The 19,874-nt window shown below is 33.5% G+C and overlaps 1 protein-coding gene across 6 annotated transcripts in view; it reads right to left on the reverse strand.

Annotated features, from left to right (window-relative positions):
• LOC145296962 (uncharacterized) overlaps positions 1 to 19,874 on the reverse strand; it is a 245,182-nt gene that overhangs the window by 128,084 nt on the left and 97,224 nt on the right. For all 6 annotated transcript variants that reach the window (XM_080143189.1, XM_080143186.1, XM_080143190.1 and 3 more), the window contains exon 3: positions 4,183 to 6,513. In XM_080143189.1, coding sequence (XP_079999315.1) covers positions 4,183 to 6,513 — 2,331 coding nt within the window. The remainder of the gene's footprint in view (positions 1 to 4,182; positions 6,514 to 19,874) is intronic.

Genomic DNA, 19,874 nt, shown 5'->3' on the forward strand with positions numbered 1-19,874 from the left:
GTTAATACATTAAATACCAATACAGAACTTTTTTTCTTTTTTACATAGGCATCACCACTTATCAAGGCTAAGAGGCCACTCGAGAATAAGGGTTAAAGAGTGTACAGTAGAAATTGGACAATATAGTAATCGTTAGTAATAGAAATTCGGTAAATTTGTTAACTTATATGGAACGGCTCATAAAAAAACTTGCTTACATTAGACTTGAAGACAACCATATTGTAGTCAGCTGGAAAGCAGGAAAACGGAAGACAGTTCCATAGGCGTGCAGTTCTAAGAAAGAAGCTTTGCTCATGGAATCTATGTTTAGGTTTTGGCTCAGATAAAGAGTGGGGGAAATTATTGATAGTGTTTTCTGCTAGTCTAGTGTTTCTTGTGAAAGTTTGGCGAGTGAGGACCATAGATTGGAGCTTAGCCGAGCACTTGTCATGAAAATAACAATAAAGCAGAGATAAACTCACAACATCTCTTCTGTGAGAAAGAGGTTGCAGGGAAGAGAAAAGGACATCTCCTACGAGGATACGAAGTCTATTTTGAACTCTATCAAGGCAGGACAAGTCCTTTCTAGCAGCTCCTGCCCAGATGTGTCAACAGTACTCCATCCTTGGACGAACCAGGCTCTTATATAGATAGAGGATTGCATCAGCAGTGAGATATCTACTGGATCAATAGAAAAATCCCACCATTTTTCCAGCAGCTTTGGCAACAGATTTGATGTACGTGTTCCATTTAAGATCAGGAGTAAAGGTCAAGCTCAGAAGCTCGTCAAAACATGAGGCATCCCCAAGACGAGAGCCATTCATTTCAATTGATGCCAGATGGGAATCAGAGCGTTGATGACGTGAAGATAAAAGCTTGAAGTAATTTTGCTCATCATCATAGGTTTAACATTTGTTTTAAATGCTGGCAGGTGTCGGACAACTAAGAAATTAACTTCCAAACTAACTTAGCTCTGGCCAGGTCTTTATTCTTCTTTCAAGTCCATTATTATCATTTTCGACCCATTTTCCTTGGCTTTCCCCTGCGAGCTAAACTTGTTATCTCAACTGTTCTATATCTGCTAACCTAAGAACTCTCATCCATTCTTTAAATGTGACCATACCAACAAAGTCTCCTGTTCTGCACACATCTCCTCATACAGTCTAGAATGTGATACTCTCGGGGGGAAAAGTAAATACAAGTTCCAATATCTGGTAACATACAATACGAATTGCCAATGAATCTACATTTTTTAAATAAAAATCTAAAATAAATCTACATTTTTTAAATAAAAATCTAAAATGAATCTACATTTTTTAAATAAAAATCTAAAATGAATCTACATTTTTTAAATAAAAATCTAAAATGAATCTACATTTTTTAAATAAAAATCTAAAATAAATCTACATTTTTTAAATAAAAATCTAAAATGAATCTACATTTTTTAAATAAAAATCTAAAATGAATCTACATTTTTTAAATAAAAATCTAAAATGAATCTACATTTTTTAAATAAAAATCTAAAATAAATCTACATTTTTTAAATAAAAATCTAAAATGAATCTACATTTTTTAAATAAAAATCTAAAATGAATCTACATTTTTTAAATAAAAATCTAAAATGAATCTACATTTTTTAAATAAAAATCTAAAATAAATCTACATTTTTTAAATAAAAATCTAAAATAAATCTACATTTTTTAAATAAAAATCTAAAATAAATCTACATTTTTTAAATAAAAATCTAAAATGAATCTACATTTTTTAAATAAAAATCTAAAATAAATCTACATTTTTTAAAATAAAAATCAGGTGCATCGAACTTGGGGAATCTGCATGGAATTTCAAATGGAACCCTTTATTTAATCCATGGGAGTAGCATGCTCTTGTTCCATCAACCATAATCAAGTCTTAAGTAATCCACAATTATATTCTTAGTATCACCCGCATTTAGGTTTCAAGCTTCAGCAAACTTATTTAGAACTGAATTTACCTAATACTTTATCCGTTATGCCATGGGTTCTGTTAGAAATTCTATACAGATCCCTGAGCTCAACAGAAAGATTCCAAAGTTTAACAAGATAAACCTAAATGTCGAAGGTTACATCGGCTTAAACATTGTGTGTGAATAATGTTCAAGCTGAAAAATGGTGCAAATAATTGAATTGAAATGTTTAGAAATAAAAAAAAATATATCTTGCAAATGTTAGAAAAATGAAAAACTTAAAACATTACGAACAGATTCAATCTAATCTTCACGTCAAACTTTGTGATGATGTTAATGTCACTTCTAAGCATTTCTAGTTTCTTATCCATATTATCCTATACCTCTATAAGGCAACCATTCGCCCATGTATGGAGTACTGTTGTCACATCTGGGCTGGTGCATCTGCTGCTTGTCTCTCGCTCCTGGACAGGGTTCAAAAAAGAGTCGCCAACCTGATAGGTCCTGAACTGTCATCTAAGCTTCAACCTCTGTCCCATCGACGAGATGTTGCATCCCTCTGCCTGTTCTACAAATACTTTAATGGTGAATGCTCTGACGAACTGCAAACACTTGTACCTCCCCGACGTAACTACCCCCGACAAACCCGACAAGCTACTAAGTCTCATCCCTTTACAGTAGAGATCCCTAGGTGCAAGAAAGCCTTTTACTCCAATAGTTTCTTCCCCAGAACTGCGGGTCTTTGGAACTCCCTTCCGGGATTCTGCTTTCCCAACTGCAATGATATGCAGAAGTTCAAGTGTAATGTTAACAAACATCTTTCTACTCTTCTCCCTTCATAATGACCCCGCTAATTAATTCCCTAATAGTAGCCCACTGCTTCAAAGTGGCACTGTGCCTTGTTTGGGGTGAAAATTGAATTAAAAAAAAAAAAAAAAAAAAAAAAAAATATTGCCAGTTAATGCCATGTAGATCTGCTAGTAACTATATGCACATTAGATATTTTGAAATAGTTTCTCTGAACTCTAAACCATGAGTCTTGCTTTAAAAATAGATTATAAAAATAAGCCTGATTATTTATATATTACTAAAGCTTATCTTGCTCATCACCATACACCCTTCGCCTGTGCATGAATGGTTGAAATGGTGGTAGCAAAAACAGATGACGTAAATAGTGTACGATAAAAGAAGTAGAGAGAATCAAATAACACAAATAACATTGGGCCAAGATTACAGTGTAGTATCTGTTCTGATGTTACAATAACCTTTTCTATCCTCAGTCAGTGGGGTAGAAATCCTTCATGACTGAGAATTTTTACTTTTGTTCCCATCCAGAGGACCACCTTTTGGGAGCTTGATTTTCCCCCACATTAAAAACCAAACTTGTGTCTAACTCTGCCCTTGTGGGAAGGCACTGTGCGATGGATCGGAGTTTGACAGAAATATTCCCAAGTTCAGAGGTTATATCAACTGAAACGTGAAAAATGGCACTCAAGACAAGAACAGTAGTTTAATGAATCCAAATAATGTGAATGATAAATCCTCATCTCAAAAATCAGAAGCATAATTGTATTTGGGGTTGGCTTTCGGCGAGTTTTCAGTTGAGGGCAGATGTGAGTTTGACACAAACTCAAGTTGTGACTGAGTAGATAAACATGAACTGATGTCCATTGATGAACTTTGCCTCAACCGAACGTAGACGTGGATCTTAATGTGTAGCAGGCTAACAGAATCACACAGAGTGCAAACTGATATTTGCTGAATGTTCTGGAGTTTGCATTTCGTGTTGTATTTTATTATTTTCATACTTATGAACCATGCCCCCCCCCCTTCGGCAGCCACCAACGTGAGAGATGACAAAGCCAGAAGAGAAAACTACGAAAACAACATTGGGGTTAGCATTTGGTGTCTAACAACGTGGTACACATGTTATTACACTGGAAAGTCAGTTTGTATAATATCAGAAAATGCACGACTCCTAAATAAGGGAAAAGTGACATTAAATGAATAGAAGAAGAATAACTGACCCTTTTATACTCTGCTGGAATTTTGTCTGAATGAGCGATGACTCAATGTGTGTGTGTGTGTGTGTGTATGTATATATATATATATATATATATATATATATATATATATATACACACACACACATGTATATAAAATTAGTGAATTTTTTGGTGTTCTGAAATGTAAAATTCAAAGCTGAAAGATACAAGCAACAAAGAAAATTATGATAACAAAAAAAAAATACAAATTACCTGCTTCGTTTTCCTCTGATATTGGTTGTATCAAACCTTGAATCCAACGACCACTTGCCAATCCGTCTAAATCATTAGATAATGATTGAGGATCAGAACCCCCAGACCAATCATTTTGAGAGTTAACGTCTCTATTCCGTTGTGGTAAATTTAAGCTTGTTGGCCGTTTCTGTTTTTGTGAAGCAATGTTAGATGTTCCACTAGACGGGCTCCACGAGTGAGGCCGTGCAGGTGTCGACAAAATAGAGTTTGATGGGCTTGAAGTCTGTGACAAACTTAATGTTGTTGGGAGAGCTTGCATAGTTTCATTGGGTATATCCGTCGGATTCCTTAAGACGAGTTTATCCTCATCCTGTTGCATCCCTTGCTCCATGGCATCCTTCTCTGCTATCTCAACAACCACCCCCTCATCTTCAGACTCATCCACCTTCTCTACAGTGCCATCACCATTTCGGATGTCACAAGGCAACAAATTAGCATCACAGTCATGCTGAACAATTTCTTCGTTGGCCACAATTTCGTTATCAAGGCGTTGTTTTATTTCCATACTAATTAGTTTTTTCTGTAGCGGACTCAAAGACTGATGCATCTTTTGTTTCATGTCAGGACCAGGTATTACATTCTCAGCCAATGTTGCTGAATCCAGATAGCCATTAGGCACATCATTCAAAGATTTATTCGCATTGGCAGGAGGAGTTGAAAGGGGTACAATAGTGGCCGCAGCAAATGGCGTATCAAGACACACCTTAGATAAACCCAACAGACTACTTGGTCGTGCCAATTTTGGTAATGGAGGCTCTTTAGGACGAGCACCCAATATTGATGATTGTTGCGATTCAGGAGACGGTGTGCTAACACCATTCTCTAAGGGAGGTCCTGGAAATCCATTTTCAATAGGCTCTGATAGTCTTGTATTGGCAGTTGATTCTACAGTCATTCTGGCATCAACATCATTCAATGATGGGAAACCATTGTCACCTAAAGCACTTTGTGTCGTGTCATTACTTTGTACATTGTTATGGTCGCTGTCATTCTTACAATTCATCCGTGTCCACTCTCTTTTGTTAGTCAAAAAAGAACCCTGATGGTCATTTGATAGGTCCATAGCTTTAGGGGCATCAACAGAAGTTAGGGCTTCTGTCGCAGAATCGCCATTGCTAACCGCACCAGGCAGTTCCATGGGAGAGTCTGACGGTACAGAATGGACGATGCATTCTGCTTGAATCGAGGAAGATTTTGGTGCAGAAAAAATGGTGTTGGTCATCGCTGCAGAGCAACACTCATCAAGATAATCATCCACGTTTTCATCGTCATCCATACAATCAAAGCCTACAACTTCGGGTTCTTCCGACGTTTTTAGAGAGCTGGGTGTGTCCAACAACTGGTCAATCGTTTTAGGATGCGAAGAGTCTAACGATTCCACCTTTTCCGTGCTGCACTTCTGATCTTCTTTATGCAGGTTGTTGTGCCGGGTACTAAATATCTGCTCGTCTTTTAAAGAAGGTTCAAGCAAATTATTCAGGCAGACAGCAGACACATTTTCCACGGTCTTTATCACAGTCTCACTACTTTCATGCATGGGTTCTTCCTGAGAATCGGACATGTTCCAAGCGACATTGCACACCAAGGGTTCCCCTGCCTTGCTGGTGATAGAGTCATAGGCAGGTTCACTAACCATTGTAACATCAGAATCATCGGGTTTTTCATATACACCCACATTTTCAACAACCGGTTCCACAAGCGTATTTGTATCGTCACAAGATAAGAATGTCTGATTAGGTGAGAACGTGTTGGCATTCATGTGTTGAATGATGAGTGATTCTGTCTTTAGAATAGACTCTGAAATAGGGGTCAAGAGTCCAGGTGGCTGGGTCTCTTGACATGGCTTTCCTTCTGTTAATTCCAGATCTGGTCTATCCTTCATAGTTTGGTCACAATTTTCAATCTTCTCAGTCACCGAAGCTTCTACAGTTACAGGGGGTGGCAGGGGTGCGGAAGGGGTAAGTTTGGCATTTATACAGTTCTGGAAGTTTATTTGGTGTTCGTTGTGAGCAGAAATCTCAAAAGATGAGGATTCCTGCTTTCTCTCTTCTTTATGTGATAGAGAGAAGTTCGCCTCGGATATGTCAAATTTGTGGGCAGCTTCATAAGGCATATCATACGCAAGTGTTTTAGCGTTAGAAACTGCATCAATGCACACTTGGTGAGCGTTGTTGGCAGAAGTGCGCCTTTGAGTGTACGCTCCCCAGGGGTCATTTTCACATGGTGGCAGATAATGCGAGTATCCAGCTGATTTGGTTTCCTGCCCAGGAACCAACGCGGATGCTTTTTCTGAAAAATAAAAAAAAAAATTTTAAATGTAAGTAAAATCAATTAAGATTTAAGTATTATAAACTAATATAAAATATATAAATTGGCAAAATTATTAGATTTGTATTATTATTTTTTTATTAGATTGTAGTATTATTATATTTGTAGTATTATTATTAGATTTGTAGTATTATTATTAGATTTGTATTATTATTATTAGATTTGTATTATTATTATTAGATTTGTATTATTATTATTAGATTTGTATTATTATTATTATTAGATTTGTATTATTATTATTATTAGATTTGTATTATTATTATTATTAGATTTGTATTATTATTATTATTAGATTTGTATTATTATTATTATTAGATTTGTATTATTATTATTATTAGATTTGTATTATTATTATTATTAGATTTGTATTATTATTATTATTAGATTTGTATTATTATTATTAGATTTGTATTATTATTATTATTAGATTTGTATTATTATTATTATTAGATTTGTATTATTATTATTATTAGATTTGTATTATTATTATTATTAGATTTGTATTATTATTATTATTAGATTTGTATTATTATTATTAGATTTGTATTATTATTATTAGATTTGTATTATTATTATTAGATTTGTATGCACATTAACTAGCCACAGAATGTCGATGACATTTCGATGCAAGATCATAGTCTTGTGAAAATGTAGTTGTACAGTAGTTTTATTTTTTTTAAAGATTTATTCATCAAACTGGAATTATTGATTGAGATTGTCGGACTGACTTCCTCATCTTGGTTGTTATAGTGACATATGGCCGAGTGGTCCTAGACGTTGTATCAAAGTTTACAGTTACCCAAAGGTGCTGAGTTCAATCCTGAATGAAGGCAGTGAAAAGTAACATTCAAAACAGAGAATCAGCAACTATGTCCCAGAGCCTAGCTGGAGTCCGAACACGGTACCCCCGTAATAATAATAAAGGGTTGGGTTCCCCAGTTCGATACAAAACACCTGATGAAGGCCAGAGGGCAAAACGGCCGAAACGTTGTGATTATAACAACCAAGATGAGGAAGTCAGTCCGACAATCTCAATCAATGAAAACACCTCATCTCAAAAATACAGACAATTACTAAACTGGAATTAGTTGTTAATCCGAAGAACAGGCACCTCAAAGTCTGCAGCTTTAATGAAATATTAAAAAACAAGTGAAGAATGCATAGTTCCGTGTGAGTGTACAATGATTTGGTTGGTTGTTGGTTGGGCCGAGTGCACAGTGAATGAGGGATAAAAAAAAAAAAAAAAAAAAAAAACGACTAAGTTCAACATTGCCTCCACTCCATTTAGCATCATCCATCCATAGCCTTGAGCCCCTAAGGGGCATAGGCCATCTACAACTTTGTAGATGCTTTTGTAGCGACAGTTCTTTTTACAGGCTGAGGGTGCTGGCCCCATGCCCAACCTTCCCAGAAGGTACATACAGCACCTAGCCTTCCCAAATGGTCACTCATCTGGTACTGGCCAGGCTCAACGTTGCTTAACTTTGGTGATCTGGCATGTCAACGTGATTGTGCCGTACTCATTTAGCACCAGGGGACGTCAAATCCTGGTGAAAATGAACAAACGGTGCAGTTTTAGGCCTTAACATATATAAATTTGAGTTCTGCACTATGGAAAAAAAGAAATGAATAAGTCCACCATTTGCCGCCAACCGCCATTTAGCCCAAAAAGTCCCCAAGGCCTTAACATATTTAAATTTGAGTTCAGCACCATGCAAAACTGCTAAATAGACATACACAAAAAATTTTGGACAAATATGGTAAAATAGTCCCAAAAATGGAGTGTTTTTATTAGCCCTAAAAGAGCCCCTGGGGCACACCCAAGAGTTATCGCGAAGTATAGACAAACAAAATTATATAGAAATCATTATACAAATTTTCAGAAAGTTTTATAAAAATCCAAGGCATCAATTTTTTTTTTTTTTTAATAAGCACAAAAGTGTCAATTTTAGCTATTTTAACCTGAAAGGCACCCCTACAGGGGCAACCAAAATTTTCCCGGAAAATCCGTCCTGTTACTTTTTTATTCATATTATGTTTAATGTTTGTGCAAGATTTCAAAAAATTCCAAGGCGTAGTTATTGAGAAAAGTGCGGATAGACGAACGGACAGCAGTAAATTTACAGGTCCACCCTCCTTTTGTCGGGGGACCGAAAAATATATTTTAGGAAATTTGAATAAATATTCCACATATAGAAAAAACAAATTTCCAAAAGATTTTAATAATTAAAAAAGATAAAAAATTTGGTAAAATCAAATTCAAAAAGGTCAGATTAAAAAAAAAAGAATACTTTAAATGAGGTTTTTAAGTAAAATGACTCTTGCAAATAACCCTCATTTGTAAACATTCACTTATTTTTATACTAAAATTGAGTGAATGTTTGTTTCCTAAGGGCTTCATCATTTTTACTGTACATCTAATTAAATAAAAGCAAAAAGTTTTTGTTTCTATATTAACATCAAAAAAGTCCACTCTTGTTAAAATCAATATATTTTGAAATACTGTAGATTTAATATAGACTAAAGATCCAAAAAAGGTATGCCTAATTTGCATAAGTATTTTTAAACAGTTCATAATAAATTAATGTTTGGTGTAATTCAGTGGAATTTTATTGTTCTATTGTTGCTCTCTCTCTCACATATACACACATACACACACACTAGCAGTTCCGCCCAGCTTTGCTCGGGTCCTATATACTGTTCATAAGGTTATGTGCATGTGTATATATTAAAAAGTGTGAATATGTAAAGTAATGCCTTTCTGTATAGTAGTCTTTTTTAACTACCATAGAGAAAAGACAGACATTTTCACTTTTATAGATATACTAGCATTTCAGTCCGGCGTTACCCGGGTATTTGGAGGTGTATGTTGAGCAAAATAAATAAATAAATTAAAAAAAGCGGTCAATTTTTTAAAACTTGGACCTCTATTATGACCCCTTAAGATTTATTGTTTTGGGCTCAAATCAAGTTATTAAGTTAGATTCATGTCCAAGGAACCTATATCTAAAATTTCAAGCGCATAGACTCAAAATTGTCGGAGGAGTTTGGTAGAGTTCTCAAAGGTCTAATCGTTGAACTTTGACCCCTTAATCGACAAATTTCTGGCCAAAAACCAATCACATCGATTTTCCCAAATCTCAGTACCCTGTATATCAAATATTGAGTCTGTAGACTAAAAATTGACAGAATTATGGCATAAGGAAATGTACACAGACACACACATATATATATATATATATATATATATATATATATATATACGAGCAGACAGTTAATAAAACATGTTAAAAAACACTTTGAAATGAGTTAAAAACATATTTAATCTGAAAAGGAAACACTAGATAAGTGGATAGTCCTTAATCCGCGGAGTTTCAAAGAAATACTTTCCTTCTCATCGGAGAGTAGGAATTAGCAAAATGCGGGATCGGATTTTGCATGCAAAAGTATTTGATGAAACAACAAGTAAGTCAAAGATTTTACTTGATAAAAAAGTGAAGCAGAGGGAATATGGTGAAGAAAAAGGTGATTACACATGAATGGATAGTCTGGTGAAAGATAAATAATCCAGTGACGGTAAAATCCAAATATATAACTAACTTACACACACATATATATATATATATATATATACACAGGGTGCCCACAAAGTCTGGCTACATAATCTACAGGATGCTTCCACAAAGTCTGGCTACATAATGTACATGTGTGCATATATATATATATATATATATATATATATATATATATATATATATATATATATATATAGCTTAGCGAGTTAGAAGAGATTAAGTTCAATTCTATAAGAGGAGACTTATCGGGATAATATAAAGCTCAACAAATTTCAATGGAGCTTATATAGGAAAACAACACACACACACACACACACACACACACACACACACACACACACACACACACACACACACACACACACACACACACACAGGATGTCCAAAAAGTCACTGAAGGTTTTGAACTTAAATAGATTCTTTATTTTTGATGATATCTATATAATTTTAACACAATCTAACTAAAACATTGGGAAATTTCTTTTAAGAAAATGCAAAATTCAAACAATGTTTATGAAAAATAATGTCTTTTAAATGTTGCTCATTTTCAGCTTTGCATATTTGTGCTTTTTCCAAAACTTTATTCATGAAAGATTGCAGAATCTCTGGATTGCGATTTAACTCCCTTATTTCGTTCCTGATGTGTTCCTTTAATTCTTGCAGAGTTTGTTAACAGAATCTTTCTTTAAGATATCCCCACAAGAAAGAGTTGGGTCTAGTCAAGTCTGAGGAACTTGGTGGCCATTCTACATTGCCATAGTGAGAGATAATGTCGCCAAAGCATTTCCCGAGAAGCTCCACTGTATTTTTCACCGAATGTGCTGATACCTCATCTTGTTAGAACCATAATCCGGGCCTATTTTGAATTTGTGGGTGCAGGAAGTCTAATCATAGTCTGGTATCTCTCCAGTAATAGTGACAGCATTTTCGTCTTGATCTTCAAAAAATAAGGTCCAATAATCTTCTAAGCAATTACTGCACATCATGCAGTGCACTTTATGGGATGCAAATGCTTTTGATGAATTGCCCTTGGATTTTTAAAGCCCCAAAATCTGTAATTTTGTTTGTTAATAAATCCACTCAAATGAAAATAGGCTTCATCTGACCATCAACTTTTGCAGAAAATTGGGGTCATTTCGGACAAGTTCTTGCATTTGAACTGCATATCAAACCCTTGTTTGAAAATCTTCAGGTTTCAAGTGTTGAATAAGCTGCACTTTGTAAGGAAAGAGTTTTAAAATGTGCAGAATATTGTGTAGCTTCGACATATCCCAAGTTGTGTGGAACGCCGTCAAGGATGCTGCACCATGCTCGCTTGCAGTCTTTCCCTATTTTCACTTGTGATAATGTTTCAAGGTCTGCCAGGCGCGGAAGATCAATTACAGCTCCTTGGCCTTTAAATCGGCGCACAATGTTTCGAATTGTGTTGTGACTTGGGCTATCTTTTACATGAAAATGCCGTCGATAAGCTCAGAGTCAAAATAATTGACGCCCGATTTTGTTAAAACAATTTCACAACTTGCGTACGTTGTTCAATGCGATACTCATCCATATTTCCAAAACATTATCTGTAAAATATCTGAATTAAAGAAAAAAAAATAACCATTAATGGTAAAATGACAAATATTTTCAACACTTCAGTAACTTTTTGGACACCACACACGCACATATATATATATATATATATATATATATATATATATATATTACATGCATACAACTAACTGCGACAGTCCACAAGTTAACACCACATCCTTAACTGCTAGTCTTTCTCCTTATCCCTCTCCTCCTTTCGCCCTACCTTCGCATTCAAAGTTTTACCCACCTTACGCCCTTCTTTTCTCTCTTTTCTTTCTCTCTCCCCCCTCCTTCTATTGCTATCCATGTCTGGTTGAATATTTTGAACTCCCCCTCGCCACCTTCCAATGTTTATTAAATCTTAAAACTTAAATGTTGTCGAATTAGAATTGAAATTCTCCCCCACCTTTTTTTTAATGCTCCTTCTAATATGGTTTTTCTAATCATGATAACCATTTTTGCAAAGTCTTATGAAATTACTGGGTCATTGATGGATTCAGTAACCGAAACATGTGTAACTAAGCAGATAAAATGGTAATAAAAAATATATATTTGCTCTGCAATAGTATTGAGCACTTTCTTCAGGTTTTTACTAATTACCATTTTTGCTATATATATATATATATATATATATATATATGTTTTGGAAGTTTTTTAACCTTTAAGACTATATAAAAAAAATTTAATTTTTCATCATTCGTTGGAAAACAATTTAGTCAGTAAATCATTTGATCACCTGCAATCACTGCATCAACTTGCTTTCTCAAATTCACAATAGTTTAAATGTTATTTCAGGGATCATCAGTTGTCTACCATGAAACACAGTTGTCTACCATGGCTCCCCAGCAGTTCCCTTAATCACAAGAACAAAAACATATTCCAAATATTGGATCTAGTTTCCGGTTCCAAATTAATTTGACTAACCTAGTCATGCTATTACCTCATCCTTGTCTCCAGATTCAAAATGGATATGTATTTAAATGCTACCCACCTCATCATCATGTGACACAAGGTCGGGAAAGTGAGGTGTCCAGCAAGTTCCTTAAAGGAGGGGCACTCTTGCTTAGCAAAAATTGCCTGAGCATTCCCCAGTCGGGGGGGGGGGCTCAGACAGCAAGCAATAAACTTACTCCACCCGAAAGCCGGGTGGCAAGACCTGGGAGGGTGGACCTCCTAGGTGATACCCAGATGGCCTCCCTTATCAGTCTGACAGGTACTGGACCAGATCCTGTCAGACTGATTGTTAAGAACAAATTAACTGATACTTTACATACTCTGTCCCCAAGCAGCAAGGAGACTCTACCCATTCAAAATGGATGTACTTTTTAATTTACCAGTCTGTTGTATTTATACGATTTGGATAAATCCATTATTCTACTTATAACCCTCTACTATATATATATATATACATACATACATACATACATACATACATACATACATACATACATACATACATACATACATACATACATACATACATACATACACACAATTTTTTTTTTCTTTTTTTTTTTAATTATTATTGTATACATTACTAATGTAGTTTTGGATTTCCTTTAATAATATATTTTGATTAATTTTATACAATTCAAATGCTTTATTCAACTGTTTAAATATTTTAGTTTTATCACCACATTGTTTAATCATTCTTAACTTTAATATTTAAACCTATGTGTAAATTACTCGCATTTTTTTTTTTTCTTTTTTTAATTATTTTGTCATTCTTATTCCGACGCATCTTTAATATATCATTGTCTACAGTTCCTGAACTATTATACCCATGATTTTTACATTTTTTAATAATTTGTACAGAAAAAGACGATTGGCTACAGGTTTTTGAAGTGTTTAATAACATGGATACAGCCCTTGGTACTAGTTCTATGTATATATGTAATAGTTTTGTCAGTATTAATAGTAATTAAATTTATTGCACAAAAGAGGATAAATTATTAAGACCTTTCTTAACATTTGTTTAGAAATTTTCAAGGGAGAGAAGTAACAAACTAACATCATTGGCTTGAAAAAAAAAATCTGAATAAAAGACATCAGTGAAAAGAGTTCATTGAAGGGAGAAGTGACCGCTTGCTCGTGTTTTCTCACTCCTGATTAAAATTTTCTTACATATTATTTGGATTCTTCGGACTACTGTTTTCATCTTGACTGTGATTTTCACAATATTTTGGTCGATATAACCCCCGACCTTCTTAAGGTGTATCTTGTTGAACTCGGGAATTTGGAAAGAATTTTGAGCAGAACCCTTTATTTACTTCACAGGAGTAGCATGTTCTTGTTCCGTCAGTCATGACTGGATAGAGATCCTAAGTAATCTGCAATTGTATTTTTTTTTTTTTTTTTTTTTTTTACATACAATTGCAAATTACTAAGTACCTCTATCCAGTCACGGCTGACGGAACAAGGACATGCTACTCCCGTGAAGTAAATAAAGGGTTCTTTCTAAATTCCAGAGTTTGCCAAGACATACCTGAAGAAGGTCGGAGGTTACATCGACCGAAACATTGCGAAAATCACACCCAAGATGAGAAGAATAGTCCGATGAATTCAAATACAAATTAACCAATCCTCATCTCAAAAATTCAGAAACGTAACATTTTCTTTGTATTATTTTTGAAATTCAATGATTTTTGTAATCCTGTAAAACAATTGTATTTAAATGTTCCTTCCAGCTTTTAATGGACCAACTTTATTTCCTTAAAATTGCCAATAGCAATTTCAACAAAAAAAAAAAAATCAATTCACCTTAATGATATTGTATCGGGAGGAGAAGGGGGGAGGGGTCTTTTTTTTTTTTTTTTTTTTACAGTTTTATTGAAAAGATAAATCTTTACAAAAATTACTTAAATGTTACAATTCTGTATAAATAAAACAGTAGATGTATGTGTGTAAATATTTAACTGATAAACTCTTAAACTACTGGTCACATAACTCTTTCATACACCAAAAATGATTTATAACTAATAATATCTTTGTTTGGATGGTTAAATAATTCATGCAGAAATATGTCCGCAAATTAAAATACAAAATGTTCATTTCAACTTGCAGACATATTTCTGTTACTTTTGCACATGTGCAAATTCATTCATAGCTTGAAGTGGTTTAATTTTAAATCTTTCATATCTACCTGTTGGCAGCTCAACAGTAGTGAACGCAAATGGAGCACTAAATTCTTTTGGTTTCGATTCTAGCTGATGGCTCGAAGTCATTTTTTAAACTTTTGAAATCAATATTATATATTAGGTTCAATATGATATTCAATAGAGAATTGGCTATGTAATAAAATAGAACCTGCTATAACTAAAATACATTTAAGTGTATTTTACAATTAGGCAAGCTCCCCACCCCTTCCTGGTTAAATGAATAAATGGTAAAGTTTTCTTCAGTTTTTATTTACCATTTAAATAATTCATAATTTTTATTCATTTAAATAATTCATAATTTTTATTCATTTAAATAATTCATAATTTTTATTCATTTAAATAATTCATAATTAACTGAACAAAATCATTCATCTCACTCATCTCATCCTATCCTTTCTCACGATGTTCATTCAATCACTAATATTTTTTATGGAGCATTGTTAAATAGCAGCTTTTTAATTGCCTCTTAATTGTTTTATTTTACTATCTAATTCACATAGTGTATTCATACACACCGTAAACATGTATATTAAATAGAAAAATAATAGGTTGCTTTACTTTTTTATCCATGATGATACTGTAGAAGTTATATTTGGTTCTGCAAGATATTAAAGATATCTCAGTTTATAAATTTTGAAATGAAATCAAATAGATAAATAATGTCAGCGGTTTTAACTAGGGGTATGACAACAGCATATTCTTTTCCTTGTTTTGATATATATCCATTGATAGCTTATATGTTTTCATGTAGATTGATGTGATCCTCGGTTGATTAATTGCATCTGTGTCGGATATATACTAGAGAGTCAAAACAATGAAAAGAATATGCTGTTGTCATCAATTAATCGATCACGAGTAAAGTGTAGTATAACAAATCTAATTTTGAGTTACAAGGTAATACATTAGGTGTGTCAGAAATTTCGTGAAAAATAGTTAATAATTCCACCCAGTCTTTCCAAGCTTATAACTCCTCGAAAAATGTAATTCAAGCCCTAATTTTTTTTCTTTCAATTAAAGGACCAAGGTTTCATTTAAAAGAAAAAGAAAAAAAAAAAAACGTGTTTTTTTTTAAAAAAGGTTTTAAACTTCGGACTTTACAGGTAAATTTCTAAAAAACACTTTTTTTTTTTTAAATTTGAATATATTATTTATTGACCTTTTCTCTTCAATTTGTGATATATAACACTTTGGTGAGTAAATTAATTATTTACTTTTTAATAGACACTTGAAAATGGGGGGGGGGGCGTGAATTAAAAAAAAACCGTTTGTCTAAAATATTATATTCGGTTTATTGGAAAGAGCATAAAATTTCACATTGACCCTGAAAATATCGTAAAAATAGAATCAATAGAAAAATTTTGATAGATTTTTAAAGTTTAAAAATTGAAAAATATTGAGTTCGGAAAATTCATTACTGTTTTTTAAAAAATAAAAAATAATATTTCTATTACTTTTAAACAACTTTAATAGTTTATTTTGGAAGTATAATCCATAAAGAAAATAAACAACCCACTTTTAAAAGAGAAATTACGAGTTTGTTTATATTTTATTCGCAGTTTCGTGTTAGGGGTGTCAAAAATTTCTACAAAAATTCTGATACACCAAATAATACATATACAAATATCCAAATGAATTTAAAAATAATGGAAATATAATGCCTGTTACTCTTAAGTATTAAGTATCAAAGAATGTATACAAAATCATAAAATTACATGAAAAATAATGACAAAAAATAGAAATCGACGAAATTGAGACTAAATAAAATGAAAGCAATTAAGGATAAAATTACAGTTATTTTAGAAGCATAAACGTTATTTAAAAATTTGACAAAAAAAAAACGGTGTCATTGATATTCACAATATTTTGTTAGAGAAAAAAGAAAAAAAAACTATGAAACTTGATACAATTAAAACTGACATTGCTGCCAACCTTTCAAAAGCAACCTTGAAATACCCCCCACCCCCACCCCTGCCAAGCAGTCAGTTCTACCTGTTAAGCACTCAGTTATAGTAGTTTTCTTCCCCAGAACAAAACATTCCTTTCTTTCAGGCCCAGGAAGGTTTTCAGCTTAGGGGCCAAATTCTGATTACAGCCTGGTTACCCCTCTCCCCTAATGATATGTCAGCTTCTCAGAGGATGAGGCTGTAAGTCAAAACTGACAGCTAAGTTAGGTGTGCCTCGTCATTCGAGCAGCCACAGGCTACAGCCTCAGCAATAATCACTTTATTTGCTAATCCACAAAACATGAGCCGTAACATTTGATGAGTGAAATTCAACTCCATATCATACACCAGGAATGAAAAACAAAAAAAATTAAAAAAAAGCAGATGTACACTTGCTTCAACTAATTTTCAAATCATAACCAGAAAAAAAAAAAAAAAAAAAAAGATTTATAACATCAATTATCGGTATTATTTATATTATTATTCTCATCTTTATTTTCAATACGTTTAACCTCCAAATCTTCAGGTGCATCTTTTCAAATCCTAGGCTTGATATTGAATTTAAAACTGAACTCTTCATTTAATCCATGTGGGTAGATTGTTTTTGTTCAGTCAGCCAAGATGGACTAGAAGTGTTAATTATGATATTTTTAGTTATCACCTGTAGTAAAGATTGGGACGTGGTGCAATGGTTAAAGGCATTGATTAAGAATTAGTTCAATGACAGTTTTAAGTTTGAATCGATCTCATCATTATAGGTGATAATAACCAAAAATACAAAGATTATTTTCTACTGGAAAAGCCACCAATACAATGAACTAATGGTATTGCCCAGTTCTTATAAATACACATTTTTTGCAAATGGTTGCCAATATAAATTCTCTAGATACATGGTTATTCACATTTAAATTGATACGTCTATGATTATAAATGTATTTCCGTTACATTTTACAAATATTTACTATAACAGTACTAATAAGATAAAATAAACTTTCCCTTTGACGTATTTGATTTTTGGGTGTGCACATGACTAGGTAAACAAAAAAAAAGGAAAAGCTAATATTTTGTATTCCTTTTGAAGACGGTTTATTTTAATTTCCATTAAAAAAGAAAACACACAAATGAACAGTTATGCACTTTTTTTTTTTTTTTCCCCCCATTTTTCTTCCTTTGAAGTTTGTAATGCTGGGTATGAGGCAGCCAAACCAGCTGCCAACATTGCCCCGCTTTATTATTGAAACCAACCGAGAGCTCTTTTTAGTATCCTCGCTGTTCCCTTAAGTGCAATTGTCTGAATCTCTTTTGCACTTGGTTCTCCAGGAATATTAGTTAGGTAGAACTTCAGGTTCTTCTTCATAAGCCCAGTGGCACCTATGATAGCTGGTATGATTGAAATCTCCCTAAGATTCCAATTTCTTTTCATATGTACGCCTGCATGTGTGCTCACTTGCACATGAATAAACACAGTAATGCACACACAATATGTATTTTTTTTTTATTCTTTCACTAAAGTCAATTATTTGAACTTCAATTTCTCGTAAAATAAAGACAAACTAATAAGAAATAAATACAGAAACAAATTAAAATAAGCTATTTTAACATTTGTTTTATTTATAAAAGGTGTGTGTGTGTGTGTGTGTGTGTGTGTGTGTGTGTGTGTGTGTGTGTGTGTATAAGCAGGGAGACTCGACGTTGCTCAGGATTGAATGATGATCAACAAATTATTTACGCTCCCATATTTTTGTCATTGAAATCAGCAGAATCGACCATTTTTCAATCAAATCTTTTGATTGCCTGCTCTAACTGGGGACCCATTGTGGTGCACTGGGAGAAAGTTTCCCATGCCTCTCCACAGTGACTTAAGCCAGAATACATTGTGGTCTAAACTGCATTGATTTAAAAACATTTTTATATATCACAGCTTGAATTAGTTTAACATGCAAAAGCCAAGTATCATGGTTCAATTGTACTTTAAACAAAAACATTCATTTTGAACGTGACCCTGTCATATCAAAGTACCTACTGTTGATTTTATATGCCAGGCTTTCCGAATGTGTGATAAAACTTCTCAAATTCACTCAAGACATTAGGCTGTATAAGGTGTTAACTTTAGTCAAAAGGGTCTGTTCTTTCTTTCATCAGATTTTTTCAATTATCGATTCTCAAGAGTTATCAGACGCATTCAGATACAAAATCTGTTCAAGAACACTGCCAGATATATATATAAGTATATTTGTGTGAAATTCATAAAATTCGGCCGAATCATTGTTGAGTCTATAAAGAACTCACACACACACACACACACATATATATATCTCTATAAAAGTAAATGTGTGTGCGTGTGCGTGTGTGTGTGTACATTTTCTTACGCAATAACTGTCAATTTTTAGTCTACAGACTCGAAATTTGATATACAGGGTACTGAGATTTGGGAAAATCGATGTGATCAGTTTTGGGCCAGAAATTTGGCGATTAAGGGGTCAAAGTTCAACGATTTGACCTTTGAGAACTCCTGACAAGTTTGGGTCTACGCACTTGAAATTTTAGATATAGGTTCCTTGGACATGGATCTAACTTAATAACTTGATTTGAGCCAATAACAATAAATGTTAAGAGGTCATAATAGGGGTCAAAGTTAAAAAAATTAACCTTGAAGCTTTTTCATCAGTTTGGGTCAAAAGTTTTTAGTTACCAATATATAAATGTATGTATGTCTGTTTGCATGTCTGCCTTAAACTTTCAATAGAGGCGACGGATTTTACCAAGATCAATATTGTTTTTAAGTTCGACCTTTCATACCACAAATATAAAAAAATTGGCTAAAATAATATCTTCCCCTATCTAGGCCCTTTTCTATGGGGGGGGGTCACTTTTTTCGCCAATATTTTTTAAAGTTAACCTCTCCTTTAGATTATCTAGCCTTAATTTTAAAAAATGTTGCTTGGCGGTGGTCATAACAGCATAAACGTTAGGTTTTACCCCATTCTTTTCCTCCTTTGCGGTACGGGTTCCAGCCTGCCTTCCTACTACCACTTTTTTTTTTTTTTGCTCAACATACACATCTAAAC

Source organism: Euprymna scolopes, chromosome 17, assembly GCF_053919585.1.
Source record: "Euprymna scolopes isolate OS-2025 chromosome 17, ASM5391958v1, whole genome shotgun sequence".
Classification (NCBI taxonomy): domain Eukaryota; kingdom Metazoa; phylum Mollusca; class Cephalopoda; order Sepiida; family Sepiolidae; genus Euprymna; species Euprymna scolopes.